Source organism: Galeopterus variegatus, unplaced genomic scaffold, assembly GCF_000696425.1.
Source record: "Galeopterus variegatus unplaced genomic scaffold, G_variegatus-3.0.2 Scaffold12, whole genome shotgun sequence".
Taxonomy (NCBI): Eukaryota; Metazoa; Chordata; class Mammalia; order Dermoptera; family Cynocephalidae; genus Galeopterus; species Galeopterus variegatus.
Window position 1 is genome coordinate 718,752 of NW_007726123.1, and position 27,202 is coordinate 745,953.

Consider the following 27,202-nt stretch of genomic DNA (forward strand, 5'->3'; position numbering starts at 1 on the left):
GGACTAAGAACCTGGATATGCCACTTGGTAACAATGGCACATGATGAAAGGTACAGAATCACAGTAAACAAAGGGTTATGCTGAGATAATGGAATTATTCTTAGCAACTCTTTTGCTTATTGATGTCACCTTTATCTCAATCCGAATCAGAATTTGTTGGGGAGTCTCCAGCACATGGTAACAGGGTCAAGGATAAAGATTCTCTTCCTTGCTGTTATAAGCAGAACATCCCTCTCTCAGCTGATCATTAGGTTAACAACAATGTAATGTATTGCAGAACTTCCAGAGTGTCCTGACTTGTGTGTGCCTAGTCATACTGGAGTTTGGGGAATGGATTACAGGTGTACCTGAGATACGAATCCCCTCAGCCCTTGAATGGTAGAACGTGCTTGGGGGGCAGAGCCATGGGCCAGTTGCCTCCACTTGGAACAATTTTGTCCATTTACCATACTGTTCAAGTACAGATATTTTCTATGTGTGCCATGATGTGAAAAAAAGTTAGGAAGTACTAGTCTATTAAATGACAGAAGATCATGTTCCAAATTCTCAAACTGGAAGCCCAAGGGTCAATTCCAACCATCAACCATGCTTTGTTAGAGCAGCCCCTTGCTTTAAAAAGTTGAGTGTAAGTGCCTTTGGGGAGACACTCGGGCTCCACCACTGCCACTGCAGGCACTTGAGTTTTCAATCACTGGTTTCCAAACTTTTAGAACACTCTGGCCTCCTGAAACTAGTTCCTTGGAGATAATATATAAAAAAGTGTCTTAGAGAGTTGTGATGGCTTGATGAGTTTGGGAACTGCAGCAGCCCCTGCAGCCCCAGCACATAGAAAAATTCTCAGCAGGTTTGACTCAGTTGCACAAAGTTTTCCCTACATGCCCTCCTCCTCACACGTAGTGTCCAAACTCCTCCAGTCTCTCCCCAGGACTGTTGTGAGCAGACTGTTCTTAGGTGGGGGTGAGCGGGTGGGGGCCCTCCCCTTGGGACATTTCATCTCACAGTCCCCTCTTTCCACTCGTGCTTCTCCTGATGGGAGCTTCCTTTCCTCACTCGCACTCTGAAGGCTCCAAACCCTCCAATCCATCTCTGCTTTGTCTTCTCCTGTTCCCAGCCCCAGCCTTATATAGCACCTGAGAGCGGAAAAACTCCCTCTGCAAGCATGTGTCCAAATCTTTCTCTCTCTCTTGCATGTGGCCCTGTGGTTTCTCTGTTGGGTCTTCATTTCTGCCTTGCAATGGGCTGGAGAAAGAAGCAAATAGAACAATACATAAAAATACACAGCCTAAAACTGTGAGATATTTCTAAACAAATCAAATAAAAAAGCCACAGGACATAGAAAGAAAATCATAAAATTTTATTGAACATAAAATAAGGTCTGAACAAGTGAAAGGCCTGACTGTGTCCTTGGATGGAAAGTCTAAATACCATAAAAAAGTCAATTTCCTCAAATTGGTATATATATATATATATATTTTATGCAATTTCAATTAGGATTCCATCATGGATTTTTTTTTAATTGTAATTAGATAAATGTTCATGTGGAAGAATAAGTGCCCAAGAATAGCCAAAGGAATTATGAAAAAGAAAAAATAGTTGTTTAAAGAGAGCAGAGTATTAGTATCTCTATAGCTTAGGTAGTGAGTTCATAATGTGTACCATTATTACTTTCTGTATCATTACTGTTTTATAAACCATAAAAATGTTTTAAAATTTAACTCAAAAAGTTAAAAAGACTGTGTATGAGTTAGCACTATATTCAGCTGCATATTAGAAAAGCCCCTAAGAATGACTTTAAAAACATCCTTGTAGGGCCGACCCGTGGCGCACTTGGGAGAGTGTGGCGCTGGGAGCGCAGCAGCGCTCCTGCCGCGGTTTCGGATCCTATATAGGGATGGCCGGTGCGCTCACAGCGCTCACTGGCTGAGCGTGGTGCGGCCGCTCACAAAAAAAGACCAAAAAAAAAAAAAAAAAAAAAAAAAAAAAAAACCGTCCTTGTATTTCTCTCGCACATAGAATAAGTCCAAAAGTAGAGCTGAGGCTGGTGTGTGCCTTCCACGGCCACCAGGGACACAGGCTCTTTCTGCTCTGTGATCTTAGCACATGATATCCAACCTCAATACCACTTTATGACAGTGGCCATTGTTTCAAAGTCCAGGAGGCAGTAAAGAAGAAGAAGGGACCTTCACTGAAATGCCACAAAACTTTTGCCCGCGTGTCCTTGGACAGCATTTAGTCACATGGCTGTACACCTAAGGGGAGAGAGGCTGAGAAATGACTTTATTCCGGGGCTTGTACCCTGCTAAACATTTGTGTATTTTCTTCTCATGACACCTAGGCTTGTTTTGTGGGATGCTGTGAAGTATTATAAGAAGAAAATAAAAATCTTAGGGAGGAATTTTATAAAAATGTTTAGATTACATAGGAGTAAACAAAGAAACTAAACTAGTTTCTTTACTGCAGGACTTCTCGCAGTTTTAAATTCTCACCAAGACTTTCCCAGTGTACTTGTAAGGGGAGGAAGGAGGCCTTAATAGTATCATATCATTCATAGATGCCAAGTTAGTTTTATTGGAAATAAAAATTAGAAAGCTTGGTTGGCAAATGGTGATTTTACTCTTACAACTCGCAGAGGAGAATCTTTTCTTTATCATGACAGAGGCTACAAACTGAAGCCCCACAATGAATGTGTTTTGCTTACGCTGCAGAGAGTTTTTTAATTTGCAAATTGTTGGCTACAATTTTTTTAAAAAATCGTATTTCAGATGCAAATCCTGATTTCAGCTTTTTTGAACAAACTGGGAGATCTGGCTCTCCTGGGCCACATTCCCATGCGGTAGTGATGGGCCAGAGTGGGTCAGGCAGCTGCCTCTCCAGCTCGTGGTCCCCACCCTGCTCTTCACTCATCCAGGTGCCTGGCTGGTGCCTGCAGACACCTGATTGTGCAAGGAGCTAACGATTTCCTTGTAAAAACTTTGTACCCTCACCACTCTCCTTGTGTCAATGAAGCTGTTTACTACTAATGTGTGTCTACCAAATCCTATCACAGCTTTCTGTGTTAAATTCAGAGGAAAGTTAAACTATCACATAAAGATAATAGTTTTTACTATCTATCTGTAGGACAGTTCCTATCTCCTGGTGTTGGGAAAGTAGAATAATTTAATCAGGCCCCCTTGCACCTTAGGTCGGGTTGGGGGTGGTGCAGCACATTCTTTGTAAATAAGTTGTGTGTGGGTGGAGTTAGTGCACATGCGCAGTTCAGCGGCCTGGCTGGTGTCTAGTGCCTCGGGCGGCTGCCCTAGATGACCATGCTCTCGAACCTACAGCTCTAAGGACTTTTTGGCCATTTATCTTGCTTATAGATCTGCATGTGAGGGGATCTGGTGACCCAGCCTGGCATGTGAAGGGTTTGTGACCCAGTCTGAGCAATGGGCTTGAGGGGTCTGTGAGCTCCAGATCCAGCCCTAGCTCAACAATTGGCCCAGTCGGCAGGATTACGGGCAGGTAAAAGAGCTCAACAATTGGCGACATCGGCAAGATTCCAATATTAGCCTGAGCACTACACCTGGGTATTGGTTTGTTCCATCCCAAAAGTAGGGGCCTGGATCTGGTCATTTCTCTAGGTCCTTCCTCCTCTGTGGCCCTATGTCCTTGTTGGATACTCTGCTAGCACTGTACCAACTGAAAGGTGCTGTCAGCCCTGAGGGAGTTTGTGTTTGTGAATGTGCCGGCTGCATAGGAGGCACTCCGTAAATGTGAGTTTCCTTCCCTTTTTCATTCTCAGTATGGTGCTCAGCTGAATGCTGGAGATATTTGAGCACTGGAAGAGGCTGGCTTATTGCATGAGCAAAGAGTCATGGCACGGCAGTCACTCCACACAGAATTTGGGTCCTCTTCTGTAAAATCTCATTTTGAAAAATGCAATCTGCTGTTGTACCTCCCAGGTGGAAACTAGGAGAGAGTGTGTTTGGGATGTTCCATCATCCAATTCACCTGCTCTGTCAGAAAAAAGCTGCAGAATCACCTGACATTTACCTTCTCTGAGCACTTACAGTCTATTGTCATCAATGTCTACATTTACAAATACGATTTTCAGAATGATGTTGTAGAGTTCTAAATCAAATGGCAAAACCTTTTACTTGAAATTCTTATGTCTGAAGGCTAAATTCATACATAAATAAACTTATAAAGGTTTAATTATAAATTTATAAAAGTTTGGTTAAACCAAAATGTTCAACTCATTATTATAACATTATTACTAAAGTTAAATGAGACATAGAGGGGACCAGGACAACATTTTATTAAGTTATTCACTTACCTTTTCATATTTTAGCCAAGAAATCTCTCACTTTTATAGTTCATGGTTTGTCATGAACCCCCAGGAATATTATTTTGGAGTTTATATGTGTGGGGGTGGGGAGGTGGGGAGGGCACAAAATCGACACATGGTGTTCTGCAGAATGTATTTTTGACCATCCTGGGAACAATAGGGGTTTTAGGCAACCAGACTCCAAATGTACTCCACTGCTGACTTGTTTGCATTTGGCCTAGCAGAGAAGCAGATAGACCAGCTTTATTTTTGAAAAGTTCTCCCGATCTTTCACATCCAGACAGAAGAGACTTAATCTTTATTTTGAGAACTCATCCAAAAGGTGTGCATCCCTGCAAATGCATGATCATTTACAATAACAGTCATCATTACAGCAGCATTCTGAATTTACAGGTGCGCTGTCTCTGGAAGTGCTCACAATCCTCCTGTTCATCCATTGTTGTTGTTTTTTTTTTTTTTCAGTACAATAAAGTATACAAGAACCTAAAGGAGTTTTCTCAAAATGGAGATAATTTCTGCAAGCAGATCATATCTGTTCTTCAGCAAAGGTACAAAATGCACATTTGCAATGAACATTTCTTGCTTGTTAGTTGGAGCAAGGAACACGACTGGAGGAGTGATTACAAACTGTCCTACTTTCCAGAACACGGGGTTATATTTTGGTGCTTGAGAGTTTGCTTGGAAGAGTGATTCTCCTCTATTGTACATTTATCAATTAGGTACCATAAAAATCAAGGCACGACAGGAAGTAATTCTGCTTGCGAAGACTCCATCAGGTCTCTTCTGATTCCTGACTAGGTTTATCACCCATGTAGGGGCCTCCTGTTATATCTGATGTATATGCCCATTGTAGTACTTTTCACACTCATGGCAATTATTAGTTTACATTTTATCTCCCCTAAAGTGGCAAAGGCTGTCTTATTCATCATTGTATGCTGAGCTCCTACGGACTAGCCTTTTGATTCTCTTGGTGAATGATGAAGAAATGAATGGATGGATGAAAAGTCATCATTTTCAGTGTCATCTCTTAATTGTAGGTGGGATCATGTGTAAAGCTGTTCACTGGGCTGAAATGAGCACGTTTAACTCAGTCTAGAAAGTTACAAAAATCCCTTCTTAAAATTAGAGAACCCAAGGACTGAATTGGGTCATACAGAGCCTTTTAGCCCTTTTCTCTACCTCTAGAGAGCTCTGTACTAAACAACTCTAAAAAGACCTTCAGAAGAGATTGTTCGTTCTTTTTTTTTTTTTCCTTTTTTTTTTTGTCTTTTTTACTGACCGGTAACAGGATCACAACCCTCGGTGTCGCGCCCGTACCGGGGACTGGCAACGGGATTGCAACCCTTGGTGTTGCGCCCGTACTGTGCTCAGCCAGTGAGTGGGAACCGGTCGCCACATGGGATCCGAACCCTTGGCGGGAGTCCCAAGCGGCGCACTCTCCAGTGCGCCACCAGGCCGGCCCTTGTTCGTTCTTTTAAGGTAAACTATTTCAAATTTAAAATATTGTATGTGTGCCACAAGAATAAAGGTGCCATGGGTTGATTGCATCCTGCATAATAGGTCAAGATCATAACAGGTCAAGATTAGTTTTATCAGGACAAATGAATGAGGCCAAAGAAAGATATGGAAGAGCTCAAACAGGCTTTTATAAAGAAAAAACAAATTTATCAAATGAAGTCAAAAGCAAAATTTTTTAATATGATGTTACTTTTATCCTAACAGCCAAATTGCTTTAATTCCATGAAAGAGAAAGGGAGAGGAGCCATCTGGGAGGGAATTTCTTCTAGAAGAAAATATTTATTTATCAGTTTTAAAGGAAATTATTTAAAATAAGAAGAGTTAACTATTCTAAAAATTCAACCCATTACCTAGACTAGAAAGCATCTCCCTCTTGCAGATCAGGGAGAATCTGTACACAGATTAACCATGTATGTGATGTGGGGTGCAGTCATCTGGGCCTTGATTATTTGGTGTTTAAGAGTTCAAAGTTCTGCTAGTAGAAAGTTCTGAAGACAGAAGGCAGATATAAGTGACACCTGCTGTGAACAGACTCAATGGTGAGCTGAAAAAATTTGTGAAGTCTCTACAGGAAAATTGCTTTATTGTTGTTCCCTTGTCCAGATCATCCCCTATCTCCACAGACATGGCTACTTTCTTTATACAGTCAAGGCCTTCATCTCTCATCTATGTCTCCCTTGAAGCCACTTTCCAAGGGCTGCCATCTGCCCTGTACCTATTAATGGGCAAAACAAGCCCAGTGAGGAGAAAACACTTGGGTACCTAAAGATATCTTCCTTCTAGGTTTTACCTCTTTATGGAGCAGAATTTAGAGTTTGAAAATCTAAAGTGCTATTGATTAGCAAAATTACAAGCACATCTCTGGATAAAAACTGCACAGCATAAATACAAAAAATAGATCTAATGTTTTACCTAAACTAAATAAATTATGCTAGATACTGGGTTGTTTATGCGATAGATGCTTTCCTAAACATTTTGTCAAGCTAATCTTGTACAATGAAATCATCTCCCCTTAACCAAGATGCCATTTTTGAGTTGCTTTCTTTTTTTTTTTTTTTTTTCCTTTTTGTCTTTTTTCGTGACCGGCAACGGATCGCAACCCTCAGTGTCACGCTCGTACCAGACCGGGACCGGCTATGGGATCGCAACCCTCGGTGTTGCTCCCGCACCTCGCTCAGCCAGTGAGCAGCCGGTCTGTATGTGGGATCCGAACCCTCGAACCCTCGGCGGGAGCGCCGCCGCGCTTCCCAAGCAGCGCACTGTAGCAGTGCACCACCGGGCCGGCCCTTTGAGTTGCTTTCTATTGATTGCCGATAAATGTGCATTTGCAGTGTCTCATTGTTACCGAACTCAGATCCTTCTGCCTGCTTCCTTGAGAAGGAAAGAAAAAAAGACTCAGAAGGCAAATGGTTGGTGTTAGAAAAGCAGATGTATTCAGCTGAAGGAAATGGTAGGCTATCCCATCTCAATGATTTAGATTTACTGAGGAGTTTTTAAAGGAGGGGTTGAGGGAATGGAATATGGGAGGTGAAAAGCAGAAGAGAAGGAGACGTGAGTTACGAGGGGTCAGTGTCTATGGGTCAGGTACAAGGTCTCGCCAAGGCCTCATCTGGTTTCTGTTCTCATCTTCGCTGTTATCTCAGGATCTTGCAATATTTTTATTTGCTCCGGGTGTACTTGGCTCGTGCCGAAGGTCAGGTTCCATTCGTTTGGCCTTGATCATTTCTCAAAACTCTTTAAGTCTCAAAGGAAGAGCTGTTAGCTTTGCAAAGTACTAATTAGCTTCTCAGCCGTGTAGACCGTCCGTTTTAAAATACCGCCGTCAGCCTCCCCTGCCCCGCCCCCACAGCCCAGGTGGTTTCAGGTCCCACCATGGCTTCAGTCCTGCTCACTCCAACATCATCATACTGGAGCTTTCAGGTTTCATCCCCTTGCTCAGTTTTTTGATCATGGAGTCAACCTGAAAGATGTTTGTCCACACTAAGGGAAATGACATTTGGGGAGAACTGTTTTCTAATGGATACAAACACTCTATTAATCTATGAATATGTGGCACATTGTTTATTTTTAGACTGTATTCCTATGTCAGCTGGCAAAGACAGAGGGCTCTTCACTTCCCAGGGTTGGATCATTTCTCTTTCACAGAAGTGATATGATTCTGAGGTCACACCTCTTCCTGCTGTGTTTGAACTGAGTCAACATAATCACCATACCAGCAAGCAGGGATGGCTACAGCATTGCTAGTACTACATTCACCTTCACTCTGCCCATTCTGTGAATTCAGAAATTATTTCCCTAGACATGCATGAGCTAAAAGGCTGATTCCCACCAGCTATCCAGAAATGAGCCCAGAGCTTATTTTCCTCTTAAATGGGTGGTCTTATTCCATATGAATCAGTGATACAGTTCCCTTGTATTAGAAAAATACCTGGAAAGCTAGTACTCTTTAAAAGAAAGTAGACGGATACTTATAGACAAGTAACAGGAAACCCCATAAGAGAAGTAAAATGATACAGGTTGAGTATCCTTTATCTGAAATGCTTGGTACCAGAAGTGTTTCAGATTTCAGACTTTTTCAGATTTTGGAATATTTGCATATATACAATGAGATATCTTGCAGATGGAACCTAAGTCTAAACACGAAATTTATTTGTATTCAAATAAAGGTATATTTTTGTACACCTTATACACATAGCCTGAAGATAATTTTATGCAATATTGTTAATAATTTTGTGCATGAAGCAAAGTTTTGACTGCATTTTGACTGTAATCTGTCACATGAGGTCAGGTGTGGAATTTTCCACTTGTGGTGTCACTCTGGTACCCAAAAAGTTTCAGATTTTGGAGCATTTTGGATTTTGGATTTTCAGATTAGGAATGCTCAACATGTACTCTTGGAACACAAATAGTAGGCATATCCAATGAGAGTTAAGACATAGAAATCATGAAGGCAAATCCAGTAGCCAGCGTAAGGAAAGATATAGTGAGCACATGGAGCTTTGAATTGGCGGTGCCTGCCACATAAAATGCACTCAGTAAATATTTGTAGATTGAATGAGTAAATAAATAAAAGATAGCTAAGGGGTTTTTGTTGTTTTTCCCCCCCATTACCTACATTATTAGAACAAGGTCTTTACTACCTTTGGAGGTTTACATTTCCATACACCTTGCTCAAGAGTCCATTGGAATGAAATTCTGTTCAACAGAGTATTAGCAGGTGCATACAAGAGGCAGCATCACAATCAAGCTGTGAATCTAGATAGTGTTTCCTTTCTAAGCTCAGCTGTCTTCTTGCATTTATTCTAATTGGTGGTGACAGAAAAGTGCAGTTGTCATTGAAATGCCATTTTACCTGGAAATTCTGCAATTCACGGTCACGCTTAGCTTCTTTTATCCAATTAGTTACTTCACTTTCTTTTTGCAGGGGTCAACTCAGATCTGGCCAGAGTCACACAGCAGCTTCTGTGATGCCTAATGCCAAAGTCATCAGGTTTACTTTAATATAATTACAGATCAGATTTAAAGAGACAAAGACATACTCCCAGAAATTATTTATGAGTGTTTGGCTCCCTGCACATTCACAGCTAATCTTTAAACAGTCTTTAATGGGAGAATCGATTGTTCTTCTGTAAGAAAGCTTAAGACCGGGGTTTCAAATGGCAAGAACTGCTGCTCTGAACATAAGCAGGAGGAGGAGGAGGAGAAAGGGGGTGGGAGGTATAACTGGCCATAGAAGAAGAAAAAGAAAAGGAAGAAGAGCAGGAGGAAACTATCCTTTAGGATAAAATTTACCCTCATAGTATTTTATAAAAAGACCTTTGAGATCTGAGCCCTGCCTTCCTATCCTTCTTGTCTCTCTCCATCTCTCCATGACCCCTGTACCTCTCCTTCTTACTGAACCACTTGCATTACCCCTTCCTCCATGTCCCCCTAAGGGTCCCTGCTGCTGCCACCACCACCCGTGGGTCCCTAGACTTGAACAGGCTGTGTCACCTGTGCAGTAGATGCTCCTTCATCTTCACTGCCTGCCTTCATTCAGCACATTCTTCAAGATTCAGTCATCCCACTGAGTCAGGTCTTCCTCCACTCCAGTCCCCAGTCTCAGAAAAGTGCCCCTCAGTTCTGTGTGCAGAATCGGTGCTTATCTCTTCTGTAGCTCTCATTGCCCTACACTGTTACTCTCTGTTCGCTTGTCTGTCTCCTCCACTGGAGGCTGACTTCCTTGAGGGTCTTTGCATCCCACCTGACTAGCATGGATCTGGCGCTGAGCAGGTGTTCAAATGGATGCATTAATGTATAAGTGACTCCATGCCTCAGGCACCCATAACTTTTAAGTTCAATAGAGGCTATTTCTTTTTTTTTCTTTTTTTTTTTTTTGTCTTTTGTCTTTTTTCCGTGTCCGGCAACGGATCGCAACCCTCAGTGTTGCCCCCGTACCGGACCGGGGACCGGCAACGGCGTTGCTCCCGCGCCTCGCTCAGCCAGTGAGCGGGAACCGGTCTGTATGTGGGATCCGAACCCTCGGGTGGGAGCGCCGCCGCGCTTCCCAAGTGGCGCACTATCCAGTGCGCCACCGGGCCGGCCCAATAGAGGCTATTTCTGAGGAGCAGTGAGTGGATATGTCAAAGACACTGACATAGAATGTAGTATATTATTTTGAACAAAAACTAGAAAAATAACAAAATCACAGAAGAGGTCATTTATCCAGCACAACCTGTGAACCAGGCACTGTGTTAAATGTGTCTTATACTTGGTCACTTAAATTCTCACAACCCAGTGAAGTGCATATGTACTCTTATCCGTCCCTAATTTACAGATGGGGATACGGAAAAGAGGATACAGTTTGATTCCTCCCTCGCCCAACCCCAGCTCGGTTCAGGAGCATTTTCCAAGTTGGCAGCAGTTTGGGGCACTGCTATGGGAATCCCAATGTGCTCAGGGGTCCTGGTCCAGCTCCTTCATAGAGTCTTCAGGTCCTTGATGGGAAGGGACATCTGCAGTCACCAAGCCCAGTGACTTTCACACCTTGTAGCTCAAGAGGTGTGTGGCAAGCCTCAGGGCTACTTCAGGGGGCTCCCTCCTCACACTCTCTCCTACTTAATCAAAACAGCTTCACTAATATTTATACGATATGGTGGGATTCTGCATAAAATTTTGTTTCCCAGCTAAAAAGCTTTGAAAACCACCATTCTTGTACACTGTATCTGACTTCCCCACCACAGTACGCCTCTCCCCCAACACACATAAATGCACTCAGTTTGGGAATGATCAGAGATCCCCGCATGGGATCTAAAGTTCTAGAGATGTCATAGTTTATGTGTTCCCTGGGCCTGAGTGAGCAGCTACTTGGAGAGACTCTCAGCCTGCACACCGAAGGTCTTATCCTCCCATCCCTCCTCCTCCCAGGTCTCCTCCCACATTTGTGCTCTTCTCAGGAACCAGAATTAAGGCTACCAGTAATGACGAAGTGGGTGTTGTGAGCTAGCCAGAGAATCTAGCCACTTGAACAACAGAACTTCAGTGTACCTTTCAAATTGCCAGTAAGGAACTTTAAATACAACCTATTTATAAGATGAACTCCTGATTATCTTTCAAAATGCAAACTTACAAAGATTGGGTAGAAAACATTAGCATATCCGGTAGAAAACAACAGCATATCTGTAAGCTGTTGCTGATAGAAAGTAGGAGGCAAGAGACGGGGGATGGAGGGGGTAGTGATATCACAGTCAAAAGGTTTGAGGTTGCTAAAATTCCTTAATTCATAATGAAGGGAGGGTTCCGTCACCTGCTTTTTTCAAGCATAAGAAGGCCTTAGCTCAATTTTAATTAATTCCTCATAGACACACTGGGCAACTGCAGTTTTTTTTAAAAACCAATTTTTATCACCTGTAATTTTATTATAGGAGGATACTCAAATTGATTACATGGTTCCTTATACTATTCTTATAGTTTAATTTGTGCTGTCTAAAATATTGAATCTGAAATCATCCATTTTTCGTCTCTTCTTCTTTCTTTCAAAAGCATAATTTATTTTAAAATCTTCATGTTACTATGAAAATGTATGATGGAACTATGATAAAGCAGTGAGATTAAACCAGTTTACGTGGAGGCACATTGCCACCTCTGCCTTGGGAAAACACTGGAGCCATCTCATTCATTTTAGCAGGAATCCTGAAGATTACGTATATGTACTTCTCATTAGACTTAGCATGGAAGAGCCACACAGCAGTGTTTGTTTCCATTTATAAACATCCAACTTATGAAAATGACGGCTCTCTCTGTGCTTGCCATTTGTAACCATGCTTCTTATGAAAGAGCGATTTTTTCTGGAGAGGAACTTAACTGTTAACATCTGTTGAGATAAAAGCCAGTCAGGGCCAGAGGCCTGGGAGCCTGTTAGCCTGTTAGCCACAGGCAGAAAGAGATCACAGTGATCGCCCCACACCTATACTGCCCATCACATTTCCTTTCCTTTCCTTCCAACCTGCAGAGCAATCTGCCGAGGTTCCCAAATGGCTATTAGGGTTTAAAATGCAAGAATAGATGACTGCAGTCTGCTTTGCTTGGTTGATTTGAATGCTGGTTCTGAACCCCTTTGAAGTCATTAATAAATTGCAGGCAAAGAGACAAAGGACACAGTTGTGCTGTTCAGAGAGGCTGTGTCCAACTCGGTCTAGCCTCAAAGGGCTAGTCTGGTGATATTTGATGTCAGAGCTCCTGCCCATCCACTTTTCCTGACCCTAACACCCCACCATCATCCTTGAAAACACCTTACAGCTGCACAGATGCATTGGGGATAGGCCTGGGCAGCATGTCCGTCTGCACCGTGGGGCTGTGGATTGGGCCTCCAGCTGCTAAGGCACAGGAGCAGTGGGATTCAGAACACTGCGACTAAAGGCCAAGTGAGAGGGGGTGTTAATTTTTAAAAGTACTTTCCACACAATTCTCCATCTTCAGCCTCTTCTCCACAACCTCAGAGGCAGGAGTACAGAGTGGTGAAGCAGGCAGGTTCTCCAGCCAGACCTCCCAGGTTCAAATCCCGGCTCAATCACTTCCTTTCATGTATGCCCTCAGGAGAGTGACTGACTAAACTCTCTGTGCCATGCCTTCCCTTCCGTGAAATGGGTAGAGAAAGTGTGCCTCCCTCATGGGGGTTAACATGGACTAAATGAGGAAATGTACCTAAAACACTTAGAATAGCGCTTGGTATGCTGTACGTGCCCGATACATGCTGGATGTTGCTATTTTGTGCGTAGGCAGAACTCAGGTCAAGCATCAGCAAAAGGTCACAGAGGTGATTGCAGCACATTTGCCAGGACAGCACTGCTTGACACAAACCCCTCGTGTACAGGATTACAGGAATTTTTAACCTGTATACCAACCTGTAGACCCACAAATCTTCCCCGCTGCAGATTTCTAAGATACTTGTATACAAAGGGGAGCCTTCCAACACAAGAAATGCTGTATGGCAGTTGAATCTCTTTAGGCTGGTTCCCTACTGTGCTCAAGAGAAATTCAGAGGAAATACTGGGACTCAGAGTAAAGATGGCCTGGCTCAAAAAAGAAAAGCCGAATCACCTTAAAGTGAACCAAGACCCTCTTTCTTGCCACCAAAGGCAAACTTTTTTTTTCCCAAGTGGAATCCAATTAAGTAAGTTAGCAATGTAAAGGAAAGCAACTCATCTTCCTGGTGATTGTCCTTTTTACATCTGCTTTGCTTCTGCAGCACCTTGCACAGCCCTCAAGAACTTCCTGAAAGTAAAACGAAATTCTGAGGAAGATGCTATGCCTGACAGCCTTGCCTTTCCTGTTAGAAGCCTTTTGGGATTGTCCTGCAGTCGATGGAAAAGGAAACTGTGCATTCTTCCCCCCACACCATCCTCACCTCTGTATACTTGGGCTGCTCTAAATGTTTACAGATCCTTCTGGATACATAATCATCATATTAGAAGAATTAGTATTTATTAAGAACCTCTTTTATGTCCAGTGCTGAGATGAGCACTATAAATGCATTACCATATTTAATGCTTTATGCGCTGCTTCCAAGACAGAATGCAATGCTGGAAAGGAAAGCCCTAAAAAGCCCTGTGGTTAGCAATGGGCTAGGAAGGGTTTATGTGTCTAGCTATTTCAAGTACTAAAAAGCAGTGTACTCTGATATCAGGGCTGAGCACAGCTCACACTAGTAGGAATGCACCTAAACAGCTTGTCGGGGTAAAGTTTTCAAAAGTGTTGAGGCAAGAACAGATCTGTAGCAAAAACCAGTAAGAATTCTAAACAAGACCTGCTGGGAAGTCCATTCACTCATTCATTAATTCATTCATTCATTCATTCATTCATTCATTCATAACATACATACTGAGTGCCTACTATGCTCCAAACACTGTTTTAAGCCTAGGCATATAGCAGTGAAGAAAGTAATTCTTTATGCTCATGGAGCTGTTTACATTCTAGGAGTGTTCACAAGAGTACACTAAAAATTATAGTGTGATATAATGTGTGTAATATAATAAGTGCCAGGACGCATAAATAAAGCTGTTATGGAATAGGACAAGGACCTTCTTTTTGATAGGGCAGCCTCTGAGGAGGTGACATTTGAACAAGACTTGCTCGGGATGACGTGAAGAATAGCATGTGCTTATAGAGCAGAAGGAGGACTCAGAAGAGGCCACAGCCAGTGCAAAGGCCCTGAGGCAGGATGGCATTTGGCCACTGAGCAGGAGTAGAATGAGAAAAGCATGACTGGTAGTTGGGAAAATCAGAGAGGGAGCCGGGGGTCAGATCAGGCAGAGCTTTGCAGGTCAGTAGTAACTGCTCCAGACATTGAGTCCTTACTAGGCTTGGGTTATGTATGAGTCTGTTTCTGTTGTTTATAACAAAATACCTGAAACTGAGTAATTTATAAAGAAACAATATTTATTGCTTGCAGTTTCAGAGGTTGGGAAGTCCAAAGTCCAGGGAACTCATCTGGTGAGGATCTTGTTTGTGGGGACAATGACACAGTGGTCTCACATGGCAGAATGGCAGAGCAGAGAGAGAGAGGGACTCTCACATGCCCTCCTTTTAAAGCCCTCAGAACCATGCCTATGAACTAGGGCATGGTCCTTACAATCTCATCACCTTTTCAAGGCCCCACCTTTCAATTATCATAGTAGGATTTCCCACCCTCAATAGTTACAGTGGGGATTAAGTTTCAATGACTTTGGGGGGCCATTCAATCCACTGCAGGTTAGTACCATATTCTAATCTCATAAAACCCCTTGAGGTAGGTCTAATGACTCCCTTTTAATGTTTCTGAAGCCACCCACTGAATGGTAGACATCTCCTGGGATTCTAGAGCATCTGAATTCATCAAGGGTGATGACTCTCCCAGCTTGCTGTTGACCAGCGCTCTCTTTTTTCTCTCACTTTCTCCATCAATTGTAACATATTCCTAGAGCAGAGATATCTATTTTTAAATGCAGTGAGATATTTATTTACTAGCTTCATTATTTTAAAATACTTGCCTTAATTCTCCTTACTGGGCAAGTTCCTATACCAAATGGGTGTTTTCTGCACCTAGGCCTTAACATACATTCTATGATGGCCTTCTTTCTTTCAAAAGTGGTAAAAATAACTTAAAGCACAGCTGTACTAACAGGAAAAAATGAATAGAAATTTAGCAATAGATCAATAGCCCATGAACTCTGGATTCTGTTTTGTAAAAGAGAGCTGTCTTTCTTCATTTAGTCTATAATAACACTGAGTCTAATTTGTATGAAAATGTACAGGTACTAAGTTAGTTACTGGAGAGTACTGGGATTGTTTCCCAAATGAAATAAAGTCATAAATAATTCTAAAAATATTTTACAATAAAAATAGAATTTAAAGACTGAAAAATGTAACAAAAACTCTTACGGTTTGTATTAAAAAGAAAAACTCAAAGCGAATTTAATTTCCTACATTTTATTATCTGCAGTGAAAAGTGAGATGAGTAAGAATATGTCCTCATTTTAGCTGCATATGTGCCTATAAATAGGACATTGTAAAATCAGTTTAAGGTGAGAGTGATTCAGTCTGTCCAAAAGAACCAAGAAGTTTGCTTTTGAAGGGCATGCCCAGACTTCCCACTGTGTCTTGTCCTGCATAGAAAGCAATGGAAGTTTATTTTCTAAATCTTGTGTTGGCCACCACAGCAGATTCCCATTAGAAAACTACTGTTTGGTTAATTCAATCATAATTTATCATTTTATTGCCAGCTATTATAATCTAGAGCTAATTGATTGGTATTAATGTCCCAAGATAAGTAGGGCAGCTTTCTTTTTTTCTTTTCTTTTTTTTTTTTTTTTTGTGACCGGTAAGGGGATCATAACCCTTGGCTTGGTTTCACCCGCACCGCGCTCAGCCAGTGAGCACACCGGCCATCCCTATATAGGATCCGAACCCGCGGCCTCGTCGCTCCCAGCGCCACATTCTCCCGAGTGAGCCATGGGGTCTGCCCCAGTTTTCTGGTCCTTACTAGATAGATATATTAGTTTTCTAGGACTATCATAAGAAAGTACCACAGACTGGATGACTTAAACAGCATAAATTTATTGTCTCATGGTTCTGGAGGCTAGAAGTCCAAGATCAAGGTGTCAGTTGGGTTGGTTCCTTCAGAGGGCACTGAGGGAGAGTCTATTTCATGCCTCTCTTCTGGCTGTCGGTGGGTTGCTGGCTGTCTTTGGCATTCACTCCTTGGCTTGTAGATGCATCACTCCAATATGTGGCTTCATGTTCACATGGCATTTTCCCAGTGTGTGTGTTTCTGTGTCCAAATTTCCCCTTTTCTTAAGGTTACATCCATATTGGGTACAGGCCTACCCTAATGACCTCATCTTAACTTGGTCAGCATCTGCAAAGACCCTATTTTCCAAATAAAGTCACATTCACAGGCACTGGAGATTAGGACTTCAACATCTTTTTGGCAAACACATTCAACCCATAACACTGGTGTAAAAGAGCTTAAATAAAAAAACTCTCCCTCTGTAGGATCCTCTTGGATATCCTTAAGGATTATGCTTAAGGGTAAGAGAATCCTTGTAGTAAACAAACCATCATTTCTTAATGTAGGCATCATATTTCAGCCTAGGCCCTCGTGTGTGTGTGTGTGTGTGTGTGTGTGTGTGTGTGTGTGTGTGTGTGTGTGTGTGGTTTTGCTTGATTTCTGGCCAGTACCTCGATTTAACAACTAGCCCTTTGCTAGCAGGGCAAACCTGGAGATTAGCTATGCCAAAGGACTTCAGAAACTGGCAGTCAAGCTGAGCAAGGCGTTACAAAGCACAAAGAAAAAGTAAGTATCATGGCAGAGGTAAGGTAAAGTCCTCCTTAAAAGTAATACAAAGTGACATATGTTCCATCCCAGCTTCCTCTTATAAATGTGGCAGGTACCTAATGTCAGGCATGGTGTCCAGGTCTGGGGTACTGTGCTGGGCACTGTGTTGTATGCTTTGCAGTTATTCCCATCTCATCCTCACAACAACCCTTGAGAGGTCTACCTATTACTCCTATTTGCAGAGAAGGACTTGAGGCTTGGAGAGCTTAGGAAACTTCCCCTGTCACACAGATAATGAGTTGCAGAGCTGGATTCATCCTGGGTCTTTATGATGCCTAGGCCCACATTCATAATAGGCCTTGGTGATGATATTTAACTCGGGAAGTGATATTGTTAAGACGGAGGGTCGTAGAGTCAGGAAGTGCAAATCTTGCTTTATCTCTACTCTGTGACCTTTGACAAGTAACCCAGCCTCTCTGTGCCTTGATTTCCTCCTCTGTTAGATGGAGTAATGATATGTGCTCGTGTGTGTGTGTGTGTGTGTGTGTGTGTGTGTGTGTGTGTATGGGGGAGAGTGCATATTAAATGAGATAATGTGTATAAAGAACATGGCAAGTTGGGTGCTAAAAAATGCTGATTCCCATTTTCCTCATTATATTGCAGCACTAAGAATGAATTAGATTCCTTCTTTTGGGGGAGAGAAGAAAGATATTGATATTCTAAAAATGGTCCATAGTGATAATTTGCTACGGAGATTTTTGACTAATGCATGCAGGTGTGACCCTAAACTGGCAGTCAGTGCAAAGGCCTCTTTTGATGATGAAAGAGGGAGGAAAAGAAAAGGAAAAAAGGAAGCCTTGGGCTCAAATTACCACTCCTCTTTAGGCATCCTCTGTAGTGGAGAATGATAGCTTTAAAATTGCTTATTTAGCTTTATTTTTACTTTTACAGTAGTATTTTAGTAGACCACAAAGAAGCCAGTACAGTACAGTGGTTGAGTATAGACAGACTTTCATTTAGACTGCCCAGGTTTACATTCTAGTTCTACCATTTATGAGGTGAGTGACCTCACAATGTCTCTTTAAAATGGAAATAAAGTCTACCTCGTATGGTCACTGTGAGGATTAAATTAGATAATACAAAAAGGGTGCTTAGCAGAGTACGTGGTATGTAGCAAAAGCTCCATAAAAATGTCCATTATGATTCTGATTCCAATTACCTCCTAAAGAATGAGAGGCATAGGGTGTAGGGGAGTGTTTTATTGTGTTGCAACCCCAGCATCCAGTATAGTACTACCAAAGGGTTGGCGTGTCCAAAACATTCAGTTAACCAGAATTAGTACAATATTTAATAGTAAACATTCATTGAACTTTTATCTGTACCAAAATCTGTGTCAGGTACTTTTACAGGTATCTCAAGCTATTTCTCTTTTAAAAGATCAGTAAAGTGAGGGTCAGAGAAATCAAGTGATTCTTCCAAGCTCATGCAGGGAACAAAGGAAGCATCATTCAGACACTGGCCCCCTAAGACCACGTGCTCGGCTTCAGGCCCTGCTGCCCACCACCTCAGAGGAGCAAACGTCAGATTCCCTTCCCCACGAGTGTGTGTGGCTTCCTTTTTAAAAAATCAATTCTACTGAGGTTTAATTTACATGAATAATTTTAAGCACCCATTTTAAGCATATGGTTTGACCAATATTGACATATGTATACATACCACAATGCTACCACTAAAGCTAAAACATAGACATTTCTACCACGCCAAAAAATTTCTCCTCCCCCACCATCTCTCCCTCCAACTCTCCAGGCCCCAAGCAACCACTGATCTGCTTCCTGTCAATATAGATTAGTTTTGTCTTTGCTGGAATTTCCTATAATTGGAAGCATACAGTAAGTAGATACTGTCTTGTGCCCAGTTTTGTGCCTGGCTTTGGATGTGTAAAAAATCTGGCATCTTTTGGTCTAGTTCTCCTATTCTCAGACTGCAAGGTACAAACTAAACCATCTGGAGGCAAAACCTCTGCACATTCTGATTTTGGCAGGAATGCAGATTCATTTTCTCTCTCTCCGTTGAAATCTACACAGGCCTCTGTCGCCAGGGTTTATTGGTGCAATTGGGCTTATTGTCCTGACTTTGAAGGCAGACTATATGGGACACCCTGAGCTGAGGAAATAACATCACACTTTCTAATACTCTTTCTATGCTGTTAGAGACACAGCAGTGCTATCCTTTGTCTTAAATTGGGATACCACTCAAAGGACCATAAAATGTCTGAGCTGTTGTCCTAAAACCTTGCAGGCAGAAGGAGCTGTACCCCAACCCCAAGAGCAGCAAGCAGGATGTGACCAGGACTCTCCTGTCCTCTATCACTTAACTTCTCTAAGTCTCAGTTTATTCTTCAATGAAATGAGGATCCTGAAAAGATTGTCCCTGAGGCCTTCTAACTTTAGCATCCTATTGCCCTCCTGTTCTCAGCCTTGGCTGTTTTATTTCCCTGATTTTCTACAGACACGGAACAGAAAATGAAAATCTAAATGAGAGACGACTGGAAAAAAGCAGTACATATAATGACTATAGTGCAAATAAATATATTGGCTGACTTTAATCTCATGGAGAAATTGAAATAGGTTAGGGAAATGAATGCAATTGCTGAATGCCATGAATCAGACATGACACTTTATTTCTCAGAGTTGACTAGGAAAATGACACCCACCTTGTTCCCCTGTGTTTGCCTCTAGCTGTCTCAGCAGTGCCTGGGCCTGGGCCTCAGAGGGCATGAAATCCACAGCAGACCTGCATCAGTGAGTGCTCCAACCCCAAAAGGGAGTTGTAAATATTTAAAGTGGGTGTGCTACGAATATTCCACTGCAAACTCACACTGCATAGATATGCCATAACACGCCATTTTATTTCCCCAGAAAGTAATTTGGAAAGTAGATGTAAATGCTAATACTGTGTTTGTGTGTCTTTTATGTTCTACTTCCAGAAAACTTGGCAAAGCAATTGAGCTGGAAGCAATAAAACCGACTTATCAAGTCCTCAGTGCACAAGAGAAGAAGAAAAAATCAGTGAGTCAGAACCTTTCTTTTCTCCCGTTTAAAGCAAGATTTCTGTCTTTGGCCCAAGGAAAAAAAGGCGATCTAGAAGTGTTACTAGGTTTCAGGAGTTTATCATAAAAATAATCAAGAACATGAACCCAAGATGTTTGCACAGGGTTGTTTGTTAGAGCATTGTTTATAATAATGAAAAACTGAAAACTACTTTATCATTAAAAAATAAATTATGATAAACTCAAACAATAGAGTACTTCGCAATCGTTAAAAATCTTAATCTAAAAGAATGTAATCACATGGGGACTTTTTTCACAGTGTAGCATTAAATACAAAAGCAGGATAAAAAAATCTAATAAACAAGATAATCTCAATTTTGTAAAATAAATATGTATACATGCATAGAAAAAAAAACTGGAAGAACTTTCCCAATATGTTAATAAGAATTATCTTTAGATCATGGAATTAGAGGTTATTTTTATTTCGTTTTTTATACTTTTTTGTATTTTCTTTTCTATAATTTTATTTATTCTATTTGTGAATAGAGGAATGATAAGCACAACTTTTTTTTTTTTTTTTTTTTTTTTACTGATGGCAAGAACTGTTTTATTTCTGTTTGGGTTTGTTTGTTCATATCTCTCTCATTGACTTGACCAACGGCAAAGGGTTCTATTTAGAGACCAGCAAGAACAATGTACAAAGGCACAACTTTTAAAAAGACGCTTTCGGGCCGGCCCGGTGGTGCACTGCTACAGTGCGCCGCTTGGGAGCATGGTGGCGCTCCCGCCGAGGGTTCGGATCCCACATACAGACCGGTTCCCGCTCACTGGCTGAGTGAGGTGCGGGTGCAACACTGAGGGTTGCGATCCGTTGCCGGACACGAAAAAAGACAAAAAGGAAAAAAATAAAATAAAATAAAAAGACGCTTTCCATGCTTGGCATTATGTAATGGTTCTAACAGGTGCAATCCTCAAATATCCTTAAAATTAAAAAAAAAATAACTATACAATCGTTTCAGGCGCACCTGGTCCCCTTATAGCAAGCACACCCTCTGGTCTTTCTATGCGCCTTTCCTTCCAGAATACTTTCATTTGTGCTCCTTTTTCTTTTTCTTTGTGTGTCATGCAGTTGTTAAGCACTTTAAACTATGTTTGTGAGCAACATGAATGGGCATTTAGCAAATGCTGCTTGGCTCTGATAGGGGTGGGCTCATGGTCATGATTTGTTTCAGAGCCAGCCGCAGGTAAGAGGTTCCTAAGCCACATAGGTGCTCCTTGTAGAGGGAAGGGGCAGAGGCCAAAGGGGGTTTCACAGGACCCCAACCCCATGAAGCAGGCCCTAACAGTAGCTAAGTCAGGAGGATGAGGGGATTTGTAAGAGCTCTGATGGGAGAGAAATGATAGAAAATTTTTATTTGAACTCATGAAACTGAGTCAGGAAGTGGAATTGATGTTTGTGTGTGCATACCTGTGCTTTTCCAAAATGGATGTTCTATTTAGGGCCAGGGTAATGGGTAGAGATTTGCAGACATTACTAGAAAGCCAAATAATCTTCTGCCATTGCAAAGCCAAATAATCTTCTGCCATTGCAAACCAACAATAAAAAAACAAACACTAGTCTATATCACATTAATTATAAAATATGTTTCATACTACAAAATAATATGATAATTACTAACATTTCTTTAGTATTTACCATAAATTAGGCAGAGTGCTATGATAATTTATCACGGTGTTTTAGATAATTGATGTCATGACCCCCCCAAACTGCCATTTATAATCTTTTCAGCATTGCCCATACCCACCACACCCCATGACCCTGCCCCACTCTCTCACAAAAGGTAAAATATTAGATTTTATTTTTAAAATGAAATGATTCCACATTCCAGCCACATGCAGAGTCAAAAGTGGCATAGTGCATGAAATTATTTTCACTGTATTTGTTACAATAAATTATACACGGTCATGAGTCACTTAATGACAGGAATATGTTCTGAGAAACACGTTGTTAGGTGATTTCATCACGTGCAAACATCATATTGTGTACTTACACACTCCTAGATGGTATATCCTACTACACATCTAGGCTGTATGGTCTAGACTATAGCTCCTAGGCTACAAACCTGTCCAGCATGTTACTGTACTGAATACTGTAGGCAATTGTAACACAATTGTAAGCATTTGTGTATCTAAATCTATCTACAAATAAAAAAAGTACAGTAAAAATACGGTACAAAAGATAAAAAATAGCACACCAGTATAGGGCGCTTACCATGAATGGAGTTTGCAGGACTGTAAGTTGCTCTGGGTGAGCTAGTGAGTGAGTGGTGAGTGAATGTGAAGGTCTTGGACGTTACTGTGCACTACTGTAGAGTTTATAAACACTATACACTTAGGCTACACTAAATTTATATTTAAAAAGTAATTGTGGGGCCGGCCCGGTGGCACACTGGATAGGGCGCCGCTTGGGAGCGTGGTGGTGCTCCCGCCGAAGGTTCAGATCCCATGTGGAGACCGGTTCCCACTCACTGGCTGAGCGCGGTGCGGGTGCAGCACTGAGGGTTGCGATCCCATTACCGGTCAGTAAAAAAAGAGACAAAAAGAAAAAAAAAAAAGTAATTGTGCTATGACATTATGACAGGTGATAGGAATTTTTCAGCTCCATTATAATCTAATGGGACCACCTTCATATATGTGGTCCATCATCAACTGCAAAGTCATTGTGCAGCACATGACTACTCTAAATTTAACCACATGGGGGAGAAAAAGTGCAGTGTTTGCAAGATTTCAGAGTGGTTGAAAAACAGCTGTTCTATCAGGTCTGTGGTCCAGGAGAAGATTCTATGTAATTTACATCTGATCTCCCTGGGGGGTTGCCTACATCAATTTTCATTATTATTATTACTGCTCCTTTAGCTGTTTAAAAGTAGGGGGGAAAGTTTATCATAATTAGGAATTCAAACTCATTGAAATTAAAGCAATATTCACTTCAGGAAAATAGACTAAGTAAAACTAACACTACTAGAGCTGTACCCATGTCATGGTGTTGAAGTTTTTGCCACATGGATTGATGTTGAAGAGGCTGCGACGGGACCAGCAGTATTACCAACCTGTGCAAGGGCCTCTTCCACGTGACTATGCATATGTATGTGCTTCTTACATTGCTGTAGATTAGAAATAATTATTTTACCAAGTTCCTGTCAAGAGATACTTGACACAGGTATAATACAGTTCTGCTAGTTTCCTCAAGAAATATGTCCAGTGTAGGATTTTGAAATTCCCATGAAGTATGATCGTGATTGTGCCAAAATTAATAAGCCAGCACTGTGACTGTCTTAGTCTGTTCAGGATGCAAAATACCATAAACTGGGTGGCTTATAAATAACAGAAATGTGTTTCTCACAGTTCTGGAGGCTGGGAAGTCCAAGACCAAGGCCGCAGTAGATTCGATGTCTGGCGAGAACACACTTCCTGCTCCTTAGATGCCGTCTTCTCACTCTGTCCTCACGTGGTGGAGGGGCAGGGAGCTCCTAGGTCCTCCTTTAAAAAGGCACTAATCCCATTCACAAGGGCTTCACCATCATGAGCTAATCACCTCCCAAAGTCCCCACTTCCAAATACCATCACACTTGGAGAATAGGTTTCAACCTATGAATTGAAGGGGGGGTTGACACAACAGTGTTGTCTACAACAGTGACTAAACTAGAAGAAAGTAAAACATTCTTTTTCCTTTTTTTTCTGTTCCATAGCTTGATAATGAAGTTGAAAAGACAGCAAATCTTGTTATTAGCAACTGGAATCAGCAAATTAAGGCAAGTATCCACAAATACCATTTTTGTAAACTTAGTTTTTAGAATTAAAGCTTTTTGTTTTTGCACAAATATTATGATGTGATTTAGTGTTAGCACTTCTAAGTGCTAACTGAAAACAAAAATGTTTCCTCACCTGAGTTATTACATAAGATATAACTTTCAACTAAGCCAATAGAAGAACATGGATCTAAATATGGTTATTATTTATAGCTGACACTTGCATAGCATTTATTATATGCCAAATGCTGTATATTTATACATTTAGTCATTACAACAACCCAGTGTGAAATGTGGCCTTGCATTGTCCCATTTTACAGATGGGGAAACTGAAAAACAGGTTACAAACAAAGCTAGTTAATGGTTGAACCAATGGTTATTTCAAGTCATTGGGTTCTGGGATCACTGCTCTTTACACTGTACTGTGTAAACCATTGCACAACACTAACTGGCTCTCTGTATAATTTGCAACTTAGGGCAAGTGACAACACCATCTGAGTTTTGTTTCTTCATTTGTATAACAGTGTTAGTGATCTTTACCTCACTAGCGAGAGGGGCACAGTGAGGGGTAAGTAGTGATACGTAAAGGGGAATGCATATATCAATTCCATAAGTATGTATGTTTCACTTTTTGTACACAACACTATCCTAAGACACAATCCTTGTTTTCAAGTAATTTAAAATTTAATTGGCTAGTTAACATATGTGCAGGAACTAGTGAATGAATTCTAAAGAGAGAAATTATGTTGTGGTATGAGAAGCTAGAGCATATCATTATAAGCACAGAAAATAACAGATGGAATCCATATGTAAAAAGATTATTCTAGAACAATCTAGTATAGGAGGAATTCATTTCAAGTAGAAAGGACTAGAAGCCACAGAATCTGCTAAGGAAACTCAGTGAACCCCTTTGAGAAGACTTGTGCTGTAAGAGTTGAAATTTTCTTCTTTCATCTCCAAAGTGTTAGTGCCCAAAGAGAGCCTCTGTGAGAAAACAGCCAGTAGTGCCAAATAACCAGAGATGCCCTCTGAAACAGGTGGCCTCAGTGTTGCTTCTGAAGCTTCTGCTGAAACAGAGGACTCCATAGGATCAAGGACATTAATAAGAAATGTTTGAGATAAATGGATTTTTATGCCCATAGTGGTTTTACTGGTAAAAGGATGCTCACGAGAATCATTTTTATAATAAATGTTTTAAAGTCCCAGAAAAAGTATCCATCATTTGTTTTGAGTTTTGCTATTGATTTTATTAGGTTTCATAAAAAGAATTTGTTTTTAAAAAATCAATTTTCTTTAAATACTTAGCTTTCACAGGAAACTCAATACGATGAACCGAAAGCCAGAAACATTGCTTGGAAGTTACAATTACTTCCAAGAACAAAAAACATCTTTTATTATTTCCCAGTTTCCACCAATTCATTTTTTCTAAGTAGAACGATTTTCTTTTTTATTAAGAGTGGCAGAGACATTAGAGAACATACAATTCTTGAGCTATAATAATTTTCTCTGCAGTTACAAGGCAAGGGATTCAGCATGTTTGTAACGAAGTGCAGTCTATTTGGGAGACACAAATGAAAAGCCTTAAAGTAGCAAATCTTGCCTCACACGCTCATTTATCAGCAGGATGCCACTGAATGGAGGTGGAGAAACAGGGCCGTGAGCTTCTGATCCTTTAACTCCCCTTTGTAGAGCCTTCCCATGTTTAGAGGAAGGCAGAAGGCTTTGCCTCTGATTCCCAACATAAAAAAAAAGGCCCAAGAAAAGAGAACCCTAAACTTTTCCCCTTCATTATTTTGTTCTACACTCCTTGCAACTTTGAGGTGAAAAGCTAAATAACCCTTCGATCAGCTGAGTTCCTGAACAGATTGAATCCAACTCAAGTCAAACTCCACTTGCTTACTTTATTTCTGGAGCATCATCTTCAGCCAAATTCAGCTGTGTGGAATAGAAAATGACCATGCGAGTTATAATCCGCTCCGAGGTTTCAGGCGTGAGCAGGGTAGGGAGACTTTGGGCATTTCTTCCTCCTCCACCTCTTCCCTCTCCTCCGTCCCCAACAAATGCAGGGCATTTCACAAGATGCCAGGTAGATGGAGCAAAATTTTCATCCTTGCTGCAAGTTTTAAGAGAACATCTTAAAACAACCTCAGTTGTGGTCCAGGTTGATTTAAAAGAATGATGCTGGCAGTCCTCGGTGTTTGTTGTGACGTTTCTGGTGGTAAAGCCATTACGCCAGCTAGAACACTGTTTTGGAGGCTTGCCAGCCGTCTGCGATTTTGCAAAATGTATAACCCTCTTCGGTGTACCCAATATAATAAAAATATATATACAGAGGTTCTCAGGACAAAGTGCTAGCTGCTGTGATATTTTAGGTAGATTTTGAAGGGAGGACAGGAATGAAGAGATAAATAATAATACACTATTATTAAAGCTAGCACATGAATACACCTTGTTCCAAAACAGAAGAGGTTTTCTCCTGATATCAGTTTCTGATCCTTTTTTCCTTGTTTGTTTTTGACTCTAGGCCAAGAAGAAATTAATGACGAGTACCAAGAAGCACGAAGCACTTTTCCATCTTGTGGAAAGCTCCAAGCAATCGGTGACTGAGAAGCAAAAGCGGAAGGTAAGCTGTCGTGGCAGGGTTGGGGCTCAGAGGCTGTTACCCCAAAATGTAGTGCTTTGACATGCTGGAATTAAAGAAGCAGTCTTTAAAATGTGAAAAAAATAAGAAGCAGCCTTGAGGTCTCTCTGACTTCCCCCTGCCGCCCACCTTCCCCCAATCCTCTGTCTCTCTCCAAAGCACAGGATAAAACTGTTCTCTTATCTGCCTAACGTCTGGACCTCCCAAAAAAGACAGTTACCTCTGGTCCCCTCCCTGAGTTTTCATTAACTTAGCTCTTATCACAGGAAGAAAGACTGGAGTCTGTTAACACACCTGGACATACTTTTGTCACCGATCATTGTCTTCTATTTTGGTCCCATTCAGTATTTTGAAGAGAATCATTCACCAGTCACTGTCTGCTCCGTGGGCCAAATAGGCTTTGTCCCAGACCATGGTATATTTTTCAAGCCCATTGAGTTCTCCTTAAAAAAATTTACTCCCATACACCCCATCTCCCTTTTCCCTATGAAGAGAGGTATATACGCATCTGCACCTTACCGGCTTATTGAGCAATCATTCCATAGGGATGGACGTCCTGCCCTTA

General features: G+C 41.3%; 1 protein-coding gene across 4 annotated transcripts in view; it reads left to right on the forward strand.

Moving 5' to 3' along the window:
• Positions 1 to 27,202, forward strand: part of NOSTRIN (nitric oxide synthase trafficking) — a 59,018-nt gene that overhangs the window by 5,210 nt on the left and 26,606 nt on the right. For 2 of the 4 annotated variants that reach the window (XM_008589780.1, XM_008589584.1), the window contains exons 2-7: positions 4,790 to 4,875; positions 17,070 to 17,156; positions 19,877 to 19,939; positions 20,125 to 20,206; positions 23,937 to 23,999; positions 26,521 to 26,619. In XM_008589780.1, coding sequence (XP_008588002.1) covers positions 4,790 to 4,875; positions 17,070 to 17,156; positions 19,877 to 19,939; positions 20,125 to 20,206; positions 23,937 to 23,999; positions 26,521 to 26,619 — 480 coding nt within the window. The remainder of the gene's footprint in view (positions 1 to 4,789; positions 4,876 to 17,069; positions 17,157 to 19,876; positions 19,940 to 20,124; positions 20,207 to 23,936; positions 24,000 to 26,520; positions 26,620 to 27,202) is intronic. The other 2 variants (XM_008589650.1, XM_008589716.1) reach the window with 2 other exon arrangements.